Here is a 16,114-nt window from a genome sequence, read left to right as displayed (position 1 = left end):
TTGAAATTTATTATTAAATAAAGCTCAACACAGACAAAAATATAATAAAAATTTCTGTAGCACTTATATTTAGGAGTACAATGCCAATTTAGTTTAAGTTTTAAACTATAAATATAACAGAGCTTTCTTAATGTTTTACATCAATATCCATTGAGGAGGAAGATTATCTAAGGATTATTATCTGATTCTAAGCCCATTTCCACTTTTGCCTTCAATTAATTGAATTTACCGAATGCAAGGATGTCTTCGTCAAATTATAAATTTTCTTGAATCCAGTAAGTCAAAATTAAAACGTATGATTTGCCTAGGACACGTAAGGTTTATTAAGTTAAAACGTAATCAAGGATTACATAAACAAATGGCCATTTATCAACAGCAATAAGCATTGTTACGTTGAATTAGAAGTAGAAAAATGTACGCAGTCAATACAAATAATCACGAGATATTATTAAACTAATAATTGATAATACATAAAATATATTACAATATTTATTTAAAAAATGTCTGTGTATTATGGGCAAATTTTGCTATTTTGTTTAACCAATTCATGTTCTTAAAACATAAATGAGCCGAGGCTATGTCAGGCTGAACAAGCGTATATAACTATATAGGATCTATGTCTCCCTTACTAGTTATTGAAATAAAACAGAGTAAGCAGCACCCTCATGTTTAATATTATAGAAACATGAATAACTTAAAAAGACATGCCCTCAAACCTGCATTTCTACCCTAACATCTGTTGCTGGTACAGTACCTAAACAATTTATGTAAAGTATTAATGGCATCAAAATTATGATGAATGATAAATACTAAAATGAAAACTAGCTTCCAATGATGAAAAACCTTTATATGAGATAAATGTCTCAGAATTTATATGCCCGTGGTAAAATATATAGACAATATTTAACCTTAATAACATTAGAATTCAATTTAAGGGTTGGCTAGCCTTATATTTCATTGACAACTTTATACTGTCATATTTTTTTTTTGCTTTTATGAAGAGAAGGAAGAGTAAGTAGGTGTGACCAGGTAGCCGGGGCTGATGTTAGGTGAGGAAGGCCATCAGTATTCCCAGGAGTGTACAGGCCAAGAACGCCACCACCACACCAGTCACCATCCAACACAGACAACGGCGCCTTCTGACTGTGTTGACACTCTCCTCACCCTGCAACAACACCCTCATATTATACCACACTCTCCTCACCCTCCATGTTGTTGTTTTAGATTTAGCTACTCAGTACTAGGGTGAGCCCGTAATTCGGTTATTCGCGATAACCTTGTTACTCTGATATTTGGGTCAAAGTTTTAAATGGAGGTGGGGTTTCCTCCTTTTTCCCTGTTGCTTTTTCGCTTCTGTTTTAGTCGTGTTTTATCACTCTGTAACAACACCTTCATACCACACTCGTGACGTTTCGACATGTTTCCTTACACCAGGTGCCTATGTTCACCTAGCAGTAAGTAGGTGCCCCGGGAACTAGGCGACCGTGGTAGGGTTGCCTCCTGGGTAAGGTCAGTCAGTCGTTGGCCCTCAAGCACTTCAATCAAATTAAAAGACTTCCTATCACCAGCAATGGGGACACACATGTCCATTTGTGTTCTAATCCACCAAATATCTAGAGGCAGATGAGATGTATTATGTTATAGTGAACTGTGTCATGCATAAAATCACACAAACACACACACACACATATATATATATTCACATATGCACACAGCTCTTTTATATTTAGCTCTAGACTTATGAAAGGAGACTAGCACGAGAGTGTCGACACACACACACACAAGCATGAACTCACCACAGACTCTGCTTCAGAACAGACGGAGTCATTGTTGTCCTGACAGGAGTTTGAGTCATCACTTATGGCAGCTAGCAGTTGCTTCTCTGTCAGCTCGTCCATGATCCACGCCTTCATGTCTAGGCTGCTTTCCATCACGTTAATCAGGTTCCTTAAGTCTATCAGTTCCCTGTCATAAATAAAATTATCTTAAATATTTGCTCTTTATCTTAAATAAATATGCTCAATTAATATTAAGCTTTGGTCATTTAAGTTTTTCATGCCCGAAACGCTTTGCGTAATAGTGGCTTTAGGCATTGTATGTACTAGCCCTATCTATAAATCCATCATTTTTTGTAAAATCTCTTGTATGTATGTACCTTACCTAAATAAACATTTATTTATTTATCATATTTATTTATTTACGTTAATGACATACTAAATTGTGAAATGGATATATTTAACCAGGATATTTATACTTAGTACAGAATATATCTAATCTTTGCTATAGCTAGTAACGTGGGTGTTGATTGGCTTTATATTTGTTATGGAGTTACATCAGATGAGGCTAGACACTTGTTTTTTAAATTTTGAGAACTAGTCTTGATGTTATAGTTTTAGTAAGTAAACTCTGAGCGAACAAGGACTTATGCTGTTCCTTATGCATGTCGGTGTAGAAGATTAATGTTGGATTTGTAATAGAATACCTTCAAGAAATGGTTATTGTTTGTTAGCTCTAGTAAGACCTATAACTTTCTGAACATTCAGATACTGCATGATTTATTAATTTGTATTTATATATACAATGAGGTTCATTAGGCTTGTGAGAGTACATACCATTGATTTTACAATCTTGCCAAGTCACTAATACCCATAAGAGTTATGAGCGTTTCGTTTTCGTTTGTGTATTGTGTTTGATTTGGGATAACTATGGTCATCCAGTGTTGAATTTATTCAGTGTATAAATAGTACCAATGGAGTTGACCAGACCTGGTTGATACCTGGTTGATGGGGTTCTGGGAGTTCTTCTACTCCCCAAGCCCGGCCCGAGGCCACAGGCTTGACTTGTGAGAGTTTGGTCCACTAGGCTGTTGCTTGGAGCGGCCCGCAGGCCCACATACCCACCACAGCCCGGTTGGTCCGGCACTCCTTGGAGGAATAAATCTAGTTTCCTCTTGAAGATGTCCACGGTTGTTCCGGCAATATTTCTTATGCTTGCTGGGAGGACGTTGAACAACCGGGGACCTCTGATGTTTATACAGTGTTCTCTAATTGCGCCTATGGCACCTCTGCTCTTCACTGGTTCTATTCTGCATTTTCTTCCATATCGTTCACTCCAGTACGTTGTTATTTTACTGTGTAGATTTGGTACTTGGCCCTCCAGTATCTTCCACGTGTATATTATTTGATATCTCTCTCGTCTTCTTTCTAGTGAGTACATTTGGAGGGCTTTGAGACGATCCCAATAATTTAGGTGCTTTATTGCGTCTATGCGTGCCGTATATGTTCTCTGTATTCCCTCTATTTCAGCAATCTCTCCTGCTCTGAAGGGGGAAGTGAGTGCTGAGCAGTACTCAAGACGGGACAACACAAGTGACTTTAAGAGTACAACCATTGTGATGGGATCCCTGGATTTGAAAGTTCTCGTAATCCATCCTATCATTTTTCTGGCTGACGCAATATTTGCTTGGTTATGCTCCTTAAACACACCACACACACTAGAAGGTGAAGGGACGACGACGTTTCGGTCCGTCCTGGACCACTCTCAAGTCGATTGTCCTGAGCCATTCTCAAGTCGAGTACCAATGGCGCCGAGCTTGACGGGATTGATTTCTGGGATGTGTGGCTGATAACAAAATTGAGCAAGCCATGTTGAGACTAGAATGTGAGCCAGGGAAGAAACTAAGAGGCATGTGAGAGAGAGAAACCAGGCTAGGAAGGCACGGCCAGTGAGTCATTTCATAAGCCGCTTCCATTTTCTAGTACGGCAGTGTGTAGCCTCAGTGCGCATACGTGCGAAAAGCGACGTTCTTTGTAGGAGGACAGTTGCCCTGAGTTCCTGGTGAGTTGTGAACGGGAACGATTTTTGGTATATTTTGCTGCTTCGGTTGTTAGATTATTTGCTAGAAATGAGTTATAATATTTCGTTATAATTGTCTCCGCATGTTTAATTACTTTTAAGTAACGATGGATTATAATGCCAGGATCCTTTTTCTTATCCACAATTATCAGCGAGTATTTTCAATGTAATATATATTTTTTTATGAATTGCTGCTTCTCATATCACTTTGCCATATAGTATTGTATTAAATCTAATTGGTCATTATTTTGTACTTGCCATCTTATCATAAAAAAAATGCTAAGTGCTTATCTTTGACGTAGTTCAACATCATTAATCAGCATATTTCTTCGCCAAATAAACTATGACTGTGTTTTACATATACATTAAGTCATAATCAACTTACTTGTGAAGTTGGTTAACCTCAGCTCTCTCCAAGGCTAGTCTATCGCTGAGAGAGAGATCATTATTGTCTCCTGGGGGCGCTGAGCGGTGATTGCTGCCATATTCATGGACCCCGGTGTTGATCAGACCAATGGGACCAAGGTGCAGCCCAAACGTGTGTTGTAACGTTAGTGTACGCAACATCTCCTGTTCTAAAGCAATAGCAACAATTAAATAGATATATTAAAGCACGGCAGAATGGGTATATTCTATACATCAATTTTATCAGCATTGAGGAAACGGTAGAAGGACTATTAGCCCATACGAAGCAGCTAATATTTGTATTCTCCCAAATGTGTGTGTATATACCTAGTAGCCTGAACTCACTTCTCTGCCTACTATGCAAGGCCCGATTTGCCTAATAAGCCAAGTTTTCATGAATTAATTGTTTTTCGACTACCTAACCTACCTAACCTAAGCTAACTTTTTTGGCTACCTAACCTAACCTAACCCATAAAGATAGGTTAGGTAGGGTTGGTTAGGTTCGGTCATATATCTACGTTAATTTTAACTCCAATAAAAAAAAAATTGACCTCATACATAATGAAATGGGTAGCTTTATCATTTCATAAGAAAAAAATTAGAGAAAATATATTAATTCAGGAAAACTTTGCTTATTAGGCAAATCGGGCCTTGCATAGTAGGCCAAGAAGTGCGTTCTGGCTACTAGGTACGACATTATATATATATATATATATATATATATATATATATATATATATATATATATATATATATATATATATATATATATATATATATATAATATATATATATAATCACCCCACAACCTAAAGTACAAGCTTCACCCCACAACCTACCTAAAACACGAATGCAACAGAACAGGATGCGCCATAGTCGAGCAACTTCTGGTCTTACTGTGTCCCCTCTGTAAAAAGAAAGGCAAATTATTATTATTTATCACAGAAGGATAGCACGAAGAATTCAATAGTACAAACTGGCTGTAATGATCCAACCCATCCTCCTGAAATGCTAGTACTTATAACAAATATTTGCTCCTAAGTCTCCATATGTAGTAATGGACCACTATTAAAACACTTTCTGTACTACTAATTTTACAGCCCGGAAAAAATAAGCTAAAAAACAAACTTATATATTCCCTAGCGCTAGTAAAATATAGGTTATTTGAACTATATTAGGCATTGCAATGTGCATTAGGCCTAGAATCGCTAAGATAGGTTATATGTTAAGTCTTATATTTATGTTGAGGTCAAAAAAAAGCTTTCGGTGTGTTCAAATTCAATAATGCAAAAGTCAACTTTCTGTCGTCCATCATTCCATTTAATGAATTGAATCCAAAAACTGAACTGAATCCCAAAGCAATTCAGATAAAGTTTAAAAAAAATGTAATAAACTTCAGTTCTAGCCTCCAAATTTTAGGTGGAGTAGAGAGGAGTATAAAATTACTGAGTGCCTTCACTACAGCACAGTAGCGTATATAATTCTTGGGGAAGTAGATGATTAATGTGACGTATTCTATTGAAGCAGCCTCGTGTTCCCTTGCTGTTGATTGTTGCCGCTTACAATGGCAAGTTGATTGTACACCCCATACTCATCCTGTGAGCGGTATTTGATTGTACACCCCATACTCATCCTGTGAGCGGTAGTTGATTGTACACCCCATACTCATCCTGTGAGCGGTAGTTGATTGTACACCCCATACTCATCCTGTGAGCGGTAGTTGATTGTACACCCCATACTCATCCTATGAGCGGTAGTTGATTGTACACCCCATACTCATCCTATGAGCGGTAGTTGATTGTACACCCCATACTCATCCTATGAGCGGTAGTTGATTGTACACCCCATACTCATCCTATGAGCGAGTGGTAGTTCATTGTGTACCTTATATTCATGTTATTTAATAAATTAATCAATTCTCCATTAAAATTTATACCAAGGAAGCTCAACTTCGTTAATAATATCATGCTTTATAACACTGGGTGCGTCGATACTTATAATATCTTCAACCATGTATGAATTAGACAAAAGTCAGAATGCAGACTTAATTATATCACTAAAAACAAGTTGTTTAATTGACGTCCACTCAAGCGGGAAGATTCTTCATGAGTGGTGGATTTCAGTTATATGAAACGGATTTAAATCCTGAATCTTGCTTTTAAGGTTATAGTTTGTGGACATATAATAGGGGGTATCTACATATCGCAAGGGGATAAAGAATAAAATATATCTGAGTTAAGGGGGGATACAATGAAGTATGCAGTTTTATAAAGCTACTTGACAATAGTCGCCACATTTTTAACCCGCTAACTAGTCATTTTGAAGAGCTAAATTGGCTGAGATTAATAATGATTAGCTTAGAGAAGCGGGAGTTTGCAGTGCGGTAACTATAATCAAGTAATTGCATATAAACAATTTACAGTATACCAAAACCCCATGATATGCATTCAGAAAATGAGAAATGAAACTAACTCCTGGAGATATGGACTGAGTTTGTTCTTAGCCTCTCTAGCAAGATCCTGAGCGCGACGTCTTGACCTCTTCAGCTCCTCCCTCAGCTGGTCACAGTCTCCACTGCCTCCTAAGCCAACAGCCAGGTGACGGTAGCTGGATGTCTCGCGGTTCAGTTCCCGGATAAACTGTTGGTGTGCAAGATTCAAGTCAAGGAAAGTTACGAGTCAATATGCAGTCTGTAGCCTATTACATGGTAATTACAAGACAATTGAAAGAAACTAAGGTTCTCAGTATTGTCAATGTGTATGTTATATTGTCATATATCTATGCTTTTTTCGTGGATAATTACTTTGAATTATTATTAGAAGTATTTCGTGCTGTTTATCAATGCTTGTTTCTTATCATGTTTCAATTTCCGACGGAAATATGTTCTTTTAAAGGTTGGCGAAACCATATTTATCTTTATCCATATTTAGCCAGTCAAGCACTCATGTTAATAATAATTATTGTAATAATTAGTTTTATCGGGGGACAGGTAGCCTGCGTATGTATACATATGTTAGGCAGGTATTGAGGCCCAACCCCCCTAAACGTTGATCTACTGACCCTCCCTAGGATGAAACTTCACAACAATTAACTAAGACTCACTTAACACGCCGTTCACTTAAGCGTGTTTATTATCGCAGCTAAGTGGTCTTTATGTAAGTTACAGGGAAAACATTGTCCACATTTGATAAAATTAGCAGGGAGAAGAATACAAAGAGGTGAAGGTGTATGCATGTTTCGAAACACTAATGAAGCTTAGAACACTAGATAAAAAGTCATTATAGTTCATAATTATGTTATATACATGTAAGTGCATGCATATACATACAAATACACACGTACATATACATATGAACATACTTATCCTATGAGTGGTTGTTTATTGTGCACCCTATACTCATCCTGTGAGCGGTGGTTTATTGTGCACCCTATACTCATCCTGTGAGGGGGTTGTTTATTGTGCACCCTATACTCATCCTGTGAGCGTTAGTTGAATGTTCACCCAATACTCATTCTGTGAGCGGTAGTTTATTGTGCACCAAATACTCATCTTGTGAGAGGTAATTTATTGTGCACCCTATACTCATCCTGTGAGCGGTAATTTGTTGTGCACCCAATACTCATCCTGTGAGCGGTAGCCCAAAAAAGAACTACAGAGAGCACAAAAAGATGTTACTCAAACCTCAGCGGTAAATTTTGCATCATTAATTACAATCACTCCATAATTACATTGACAACTAGTTGCAGGCTTCACTCACTGCAACTTCTGTGTATTAACAATGTATATTGTTATACATGAAGGTAAGACTTGTTAAGATATGAATACCGTACAGGTATTTCAGATATGTTGTTTACAATAGGTTTGCCATTTCATGCAACGCAAGTTTAGATTTATCTCTAAATGGCTAAATTTTGTCCACAGTGTATAATGCAGTGCTCGGGTGTGTCTCTGGGTTGTTTTGTCCACACACTTTATTTACACTTTGCTTCATCTAGATCTCTTATACAAGCCGAACTGCCAGAGATACATGAGGTCATGAGTATAAAGCTATGAGTGCACCAGAGGAGGTCATGAGTATAAAGCTATAAGTGCACCAGAGGAGGTCATGAGTATAAAGCTATAAGTGCACCCAGAGGAGGTCATGAGTATAAAGCTATGATTGCACCAGAAGAGGTCATGAGCAGGGGAGTGTGAGAAACCTTTAGAGAAGCAGCTCACGAAAGGCGCCATAATAAACGCTGAGATTTCTTTGTTTACCTTTTTCGTAAACACAGGAGACGTCGGCTCGTCCAAGACACAGTCCGGTGACGCGTCGTCTTGACGTGAGGACATATTTAGCACACGTCCAAGCTAGGCTGCTGACGTGTAGCCATATTTAACACGGCCAAGCTAGGCTGCTGACGTGTAGCCATATTTAACACGGCCAAGCCAGGCTGTTGACGTGTAGCCATATTTAGCACACGGCCAAGCTAGGCTGCTGACGTGTAGCCATATTTAACACGGCCAAGCCAGGCTGTTGACGTGTAGCCATATTTAGCACACGGCCAAGCTAGGCTGCTGACGTGTAGCCATATTTAACACGGCCATATATATACGTATACCCAAATTTATCATCACCTTCCTATTGTAATATCTGTTTAATTGACTGTTTCCTCAGCGAGGATAAAAATTGCCAAAAATATCAAAATCAAAGATTTAGTTCAAAGATTTACGTACATCGTTAATTATAAAACGATTGTGAAATATGAACATACAATATATAATACACGAATATAAAGAAGTGTCGCCGAGGATAATTAATTCATATTTTTTGGGGGGAGGGGGCGGGGACAGGGAGCCTGTGTATGTATATACTTGAGGGTTGTATGGAGGTCCCCCCCCCAGGTCGTACTACTTACTGAACAACTCAGTAAGCAACCCCACAACAGTTGTCATCTATGTATAACAACACATTGTGAATACATATATGTTGTAATGAAAGCGTATCTGCAGCTGGCTGACATTATAAGGTGATCAGGATAGATGTAATTGTTAATGTAATCCTCTCCGTTGAGGTCTGAGTAAGATCTATTTTGCCCTCAGTAATCCTTTATGCGCTGCCGCTCACAGGGTGAGTATGGGGTGCACAATAAACTACCGCTCATAGGGTGAGTATGGGGTGCACAATAAACTACCGCTCACAGGGTGAGTATGGGGTGCACAAAAAACTACCCGTCTCATACTGCAATAATAAAAAAAAATTTGTTGCTTAATTCCCGGGTACCTATTTACAGCTAGGTGAGCAGAGGCATTAGATGAAAGGAAGCAAAATATGACATGGACTCAACATGTCAACAAAGATCACGTGGACTCAACATGTCAACAAAGATCACGTAGCCTCAACATGTCAACAAAGATCACGTAGCCTCAACATGTCAACAAAGATCACGTAGCCTCAACATATCAACAAAGATCACGTAGCCTCAACATGTCAACAAAGATCACGTGACCTCAACATGTAAACAAAGATCACGTGGACTCAACATGTCAACAAAGATCACGTGGCCTCAACATATCAACAAAGATCACGTGGCCTTGACATGTAAACAAAGATCACGTGACCTCAACATGTCAACAAAGATCACGTGACCTCAACATGTAAACAAAGATCGCTTGGACTCAACATGTCAACAAAGATCACGTGGCCTCAACATATCAACAAAGATCACGTGGCCTTGACATGTAAACAAAGATCACGTGACCTCAACATGTCAACAAAGATCACGTGGCCTCAACATGTAAACAAAGATCACGTGACCTCAACATGTAAACAAAGACCACGTGGACGTAATGTGTCATTAAAGAGGACGCGAGACAACATATTAGTATCACACACACACACACAAGCCATGAAGCAAAAAAAGCAAGATTTACACAAGCAGCTGATCTTCAGAACGGGAGAGGGCTGGACAGTCGACGTCAAAGAGACAGTTTACCTTGAGACAGTCGGCTTTGCCGGCGAATTCGAGGGCGGCCGCGGCGCAGCGCTGGTCGACGGTGGAGCAGTAAGGGATCCACATGGGCCGCCCACCGCCCCCAACAACGCCCCCACCCAGCACGGCTACCGCCCCGCCCCCTGACACACCGCCCCCGAGGCTGCCCCCGCGCACCCACATCACACGCAACCTGAAACGCAAAAACAATCACTAGATTTCCTCGTGAAGTGTACAACAAATATTGTAATAAAAGTGCTCATTGTAACTCAAAATTATCATGGTACTCAAAATGTTCACTGTAATCAAAATGCTCACTGTAACTCAAAATGCTCACTGTAACTCAAAATGCTCACTGTAACTCAAAATGCCCACTGTACTCAAAATGAACACTGTAACTAAAAATGCTCGCTGTAACTCAAAATGCTCACTGTACTCAAAATGCTCACTGTACTCAAAATGCTCACTGTACTCAAAATGCTCACTGTACTCAAAATGCTCACTGTAACTAAAAATGCTCACTGTAACTAAAAATGCTCACTGTAACTCAAAATGCTCACTGTACTCAAAATGCTCACTGTACTCAAAATGCTCACTGTACTCAAAATGCTCACTGTACTCAAAATGCTCACTGTACTCAAAATGCTCACTGTAACTCAAAATGCTCACTGTAACTCAAAATGCTCACTGTAAATCAAAATGCTCACTGTAACTCAAAATGCTCACTGTATTCAAAATGCTCACTGCACTCGAAATATTCACTGTTCTTAAAATGATCACTAATCAAAATGTTCACTGTAACTCAAAATAAGCACTGTACTCAAAATGCTCACTGTAACTCAAAATGCTCACTGTACTCAAATTCTCGTTAAACTTAAATAATAACTTTTCTGTGTTCATAATGCTCATTATACTGACAATATTGGTAGAGCTTAAAACCTATCCCTGTATTCAAAAATCCCACTGTAATAATACAATTCTCAAAATACCGACTGCACTCAAAATACAATCTGTACTCAAAACACTCACTGCATTCAAAATATTCTGTTGACTTTGATCTCTTTCAAAAGCGGGTCAAAAACAGCCACCAAATAATAAAAACTAAAAAAAAATAGCTTCCTGTTTGACACCACTATTTAGTCAGAAATTAAAAAAAAAAGATCATTGACGATCTATTTTGCGCACGAAATATATATCACCTAACATTTTGATCCCATTAATTGACTCGACAGCAGAAAATTCAGGCGAAACATATGTATGATCAATGCATATGTATGAGAAACAGCAGGAGGAATTACTAGCTACAGCTAAACTAGCCGATAGTACCTTTCCGCAGAAGAAAATACTTTTTATTTAGCCTATTCTGAATGTCTTGCTTGCCCGCTGGCACACACCCCGCAAGAAATATATACTACGACATAGTTTAGTACCTCTGGAAACACAGAAAACAGCTTAGCACCTCTGGAATCACAGAAAACAGTTTAGCACCTCTGGAATCACTTGTGACAGACTAATAACCTTTTCCGCGGCTTTAAGGAAACCCAAACTCCGCATATGGCATTACTGTTTCTATAAAAATAACAATAATTATTTTATTATTATTATTACTGTACAACAAATAAATCTACGGTATTTACGATCCATATTTGAGTGTTGAGCCACACCTACTTGCAATAATTATTAATTTAAAGGTGGAGTTTCCGTGGGGGGAAATTTAGTCACTATGACGACCAATTATATGTTAATTAATATGTTGCCACACGTTACGGTGTTCGATGTACCTCCATTACCAATTTATTTCTCGTGTTTAGGATAGTAAACATTATTATGGCAAGTGGGTTGCATCAAATGCAATAAAACTAAATAAACAGACAGTTCATGGATTTAATCAATAACTTGTATTCTATCATGTAGTCAATCAAGTGACCGTTCATGTCAATCAACGCGCCCCATTCCTGTGGGCCAGCAAAGAGCCACTTAACACGACGTAAACACCTTGAGAAAAGCCTGCGAGACACTAACACTTATCTTGAAAGTATAGCACTGTGCCCCCAAGTCGCTGAGTGAGGAAGAGTTGACGGAGAAGGGAGTTGCCAGTCCACTGGTAAGCTGCGAGTTGAAGGAGTAGAGATGAGTGTTATATATATAAACACAGAAGACAGGGAGAGGGAGTAGAGAGAGAGAGAGAGAGAGAGATTAGAGCACACAGCGCTGCCAAAGCAAACACAGGTTACCTTCAGGAAACATGGAGGCCAAACCCCTCTTGGGCGTGCACCCAACACTCTCTCTCTTTTTCCTCCTGAATCGTTTAGTCCCGACACCACGCTGAAGAACGGGGTAGTATCGCTGCCCTCCCGGGGCTCCACAGGACGGGTATATCACACCACCAGGTTAAAGGGTATTAGAGTACTATTAACAAGAGCAGAAACGAGGTTTTCCCGTAGAGACGTCCGCATGTTTCCCCTCAGTCGCCGTCACACGTTCAACAAGTGCCAGTGTCGGCCTCACTCTGCCGGACGTACGAGGAAGGTTCATTCATGTTGCCAGTCTGCGCCGTTCATCTTCCCTCTCGATGCTTGTCCCAGCTGTCATTATGCATAACTTATGGTGTTTTTAATGACACACGCTCCCCGTAAACAGCGCACACACATTGCTCGACACACGGGTATTTGCCGCACAAGACGTGGTCTAAGATAATACCATGCAGGCTGATTTCCTTCCACTGATATCACGGTAGAAAATTTCGGTTTCCCATCAAAAATGTACACTTTTTAAGAATGAAATCATGTGCAATTTATGTAATTACATTATATAATAACAGTCTCTTGGCAATAAATGTACTAAATACTATAATTATGATAATTTAATGATATGGAGTGAATAGCACACAGAATCTTTGAAAGGCTGGCACCCTTGCTGTTGTCTGATCAATAACAATCAGGGAGTCTGGTGAAGTCTTTTCTCATTGGTCCATTGATGCCATGCTCGCCTGGGTATTGGTTCACACATACACACACACACACTGCCAGTGAAGAGCAGCCGGTCAATATGTACCTCTGGGAATGCGGCTATCATCTCACACACACCATGTTAAGGCTCCTGTCAATATGCGGGAGATGATGATAACAAGACATTCTCACAAGGAATAATAATAATGTCCGGGCGGACAGTATACTCTCGTTTCGGAGATTAAAAGGAAGTTCAGGGATTTTCTCCGAGCTCTCGTCTACTTCTACTACTACTACTACTATCAGAGGTGTGAATAACAGGGCTGCAAAATAAGGACATTATATACAGTTTCATCAACATGACGTCAGATGGAGAAAGTCTACAAGGAAACAAATAGTCTGGAAGTAGCCTAAATCATTTACATTCCTTAATTTCTTGACACTTTTGTCTTCATATCCCTACGGCGGTTCAAGTCACCCCATTGCCTCAAAATTATTTTTGGTTTCGAAAAATTATTTTTTGGTATTTCGAAAATTATTTTTTGTCATTGATACATTACGCCAGTGTGCTTTCTTTGTGATTATTATTATTATTATTGTTATTATTATTATTATTATTATTATTATTATTATTATTATTATTAATTATTTCTTATTCGTGATAATATTATTAGTAGCCTAAATATTATTATAAAGCGAGGCTTCCTCCTGCCTCCGCCCGCCTTTTCTGTCGTGTATAAACTAATAAACATAAAAGCATCCTCTGGGAATTATAACATTATGTCATGAGAGGCTTTTATGGCAACTACAGTAATCCTTAACTCTACCAAAAAAGTTATTTCATTGAAGCTTTTATGTCTTAATCTACACTTTCTACTGCCCAGTATTTAACATATATTTTTTTTAACTTTTAACATGGTTATTTTGTAATTCCTCTGTTATTCTATGGTTTATATTGCGGTATTTTTGCTTTGTGTAATTCTACAAGGGGTCTCGGTAGCAGAGTCGGATTCGTTCTCGACGCACAATCGCGAATTCCGGGTTCGAATCCCGGGCGGGATAGAAAAGGTTGGGCACATTTCCTTTCACCTAACGCCTCTGTTCACCTAGCAGTGAGTATAGGTACTCAGGAGTTAGTCAACTGGTTGTGGGGTTGCATCCTGGGGCGGTGTCAGTAATTTGACCTCGATATAAGTCTAACGTGTATGAATATACTCTGGCTTCCTGTCACCGACACGATGAGTTAGTATTATTATTATTATTATTATTATTATTATTATTATTATTATCATCAAATTTAGTCTTGTACTATGGAGCATACTCTATCATTAGTGGCAACTGCAGTAATCATTCGTAATCATTCTTAATCATCGTAAACATTTATTAATCATCTGAATCATTCAGTCATCGTAATCAATCAGTCATCACAATCATTGGTGATGAGTGGACTCACTCATTCTACTGGCGCTAGCTGGGAATCGTCGTATGAGTTGATATATACAGGAAGGATAAATAATTATAATAATTGATTTATTATAATTATATTTATATAATTAATATATATATATATATATATATATATATATATATATATATATATATATATATATATATATATATATGTGTGTGTGTGTGTATGTGTGTGTGTGTGTGTGTGTGTGTGTGTGTGTGTTTGATAAAAACAAACCGAGTTAATGTTGCTTACAGAACAAGCAAAATGATAATGGAAAAATATCCTCATTGTCTATCGAAGTTTGCTATTGGAGGCTAGTAGACTCGACTCATGTCCCATGTATGACTGTCATCAATCATGTTTACTAGATTAGCAACTCAGTGCGGTGTATCTAAGCTTGCTAATACATGAAAATAAGAACCTGTACCAGTCTTGTAACCATCGGTACAGCTCATGTGGGTAGTTTTACAATTTGCTATATCCAACATATTCTCGATAATAGAGAATTCAGTTTGAAATTGTATTCATTGATTTTCATGTTCGAATTAATCCTAGAAATAAATATTCGAATGTCAGAGGAGTTTGTATATAATTTTTACTAGATTTACTGAGGAATCAAAGTTTTAAACTTCCCGCTCCACAATGTACACACTCAATACTCACCTGTAGAGACCTCTCGCTCTTCCAAACCACATCTTTATTCGAAAATAAAAGCTTTACAAAACGCTATAATGTCAATAACTCCAAAAGTAAAAACTAAACGTTAATGCTTAATTTCAAGGATATACAAATGTATCATAGAGTCTTAAAATGATAACAGAAGATGAACAATAACACCAGCTGCTGCATTACTGGAACACGGCCGTCATATTGACTTTGGGGTGGGACAGACGGTCGATGAGTCATAAGGAAATGTCATCGCATTCTACCGATGAATTTCGACCTATGATTTGACCAGTTGCACAGTAAACCTGTCGGTGTATAGCATTTTGTGACCACAAAGGCATCATGGCGGACCGGAAAGCAGAACTAGAGCGTAAAAAGGCCAAATTAATGGCTTTACGGGAGGAGAAAGAGAGGAGAAAACGAGAGAAGGAACAAAAGGAGGTGAGTATAAGACGTTGAATTAACTTCTTAATGATCTCTCGAGTGTCGAATTAGCATGGCATGTGTGTGACTATTAGAGAGGGTAAGTCAATTGTGGCTGGAGAAGTTTGGAGGGGGAAGGTTGAGGTGGTTTTTGAGGTAATTAAGTTGTAGAGACGCCGCCGGGATGTGAGTGTGGTGGGCGGGCCAGGCTCTCATCACGGTAATTTACCTGTCATACTGCAAAGTCACTGGAAGCTAAATTCATCATCGACGTGGTAATGCTCATACGTAATCGTGATGAGGTTAGTCGCATGGGAAAGATGTCTGATTATGGAGTAAATCTGCATGGGATTTTTTGGTGTTGGTGGAGCAAAAAGTGGCATGGGTGGGT

General features: G+C 38.6%; 2 protein-coding genes across 2 annotated transcripts in view; one reads left to right on the top strand and one right to left on the bottom strand.

Moving 5' to 3' along the window:
• Nucleotides 1-299: 299 nt before the first annotated feature.
• LOC123766714 (regulator of G-protein signaling 9-binding protein) lies at nucleotides 300-12,846 on the bottom strand. The gene is made up of 7 exons (XM_045755995.2): nucleotides 12,468-12,846; nucleotides 10,237-10,426; nucleotides 6,733-6,899; nucleotides 5,100-5,167; nucleotides 4,241-4,430; nucleotides 1,797-1,965; nucleotides 300-1,165 (listed from the first exon to the last, which is right to left on the bottom strand). Exons 2-7 carry the CDS (start codon nucleotides 10,414-10,416, stop codon nucleotides 1,046-1,048), a joined length of 894 nt encoding a protein of 297 aa, XP_045611951.2. The 5' UTR covers nucleotides 10,417-10,426; nucleotides 12,468-12,846; the 3' UTR covers nucleotides 300-1,045.
• A 2,643-nt stretch (nucleotides 12,847-15,489) lies between these two features.
• The window catches only part of LOC123766715 (cytoplasmic dynein 1 intermediate chain), a 46,602-nt gene continuing 45,977 nt past the window's right edge, over nucleotides 15,490-16,114 (top strand). The window contains 1 exon segment of the mRNA XM_069307334.1: nucleotides 15,490-15,741. Coding sequence (XP_069163435.1) covers nucleotides 15,643-15,741 — 99 coding nt within the window. The 5' untranslated portion in view covers nucleotides 15,490-15,642.

This window comes from Procambarus clarkii, chromosome 60, assembly GCF_040958095.1.
Source record: "Procambarus clarkii isolate CNS0578487 chromosome 60, FALCON_Pclarkii_2.0, whole genome shotgun sequence".
NCBI lineage: Eukaryota > Metazoa > Arthropoda > Malacostraca > Decapoda > Cambaridae > Procambarus > Procambarus clarkii.
Note: the sequence above shows the minus strand (reverse complement) of the source record. Positions and strands in the feature narration are given on the sequence as shown.

Bases quoted from the DNA above. Each gene is read 5' to 3' on its own strand.
- LOC123766714 (XM_045755995.2), bottom strand. From the start codon at position 10,416: ATGTGGGTGCGCGGGGGCAGCCTCGGGGGCGGTGTGTCAGGGGGCGGG. The intron at 6,900-10,236 runs GTAAACTGTCTC...GCACACCAACAG, and splicing joins GCAAAGCCGACTGTCTCAAG to TTTATCCGGGAACTGAACCG. The intron at 1,166-1,796 runs GTGAGTTCATGC...GTGTTGTTGCAG, and splicing joins GTTCTGAAGCAGAGTCTGTG to GGTGAGGAGAGTGTCAACAC.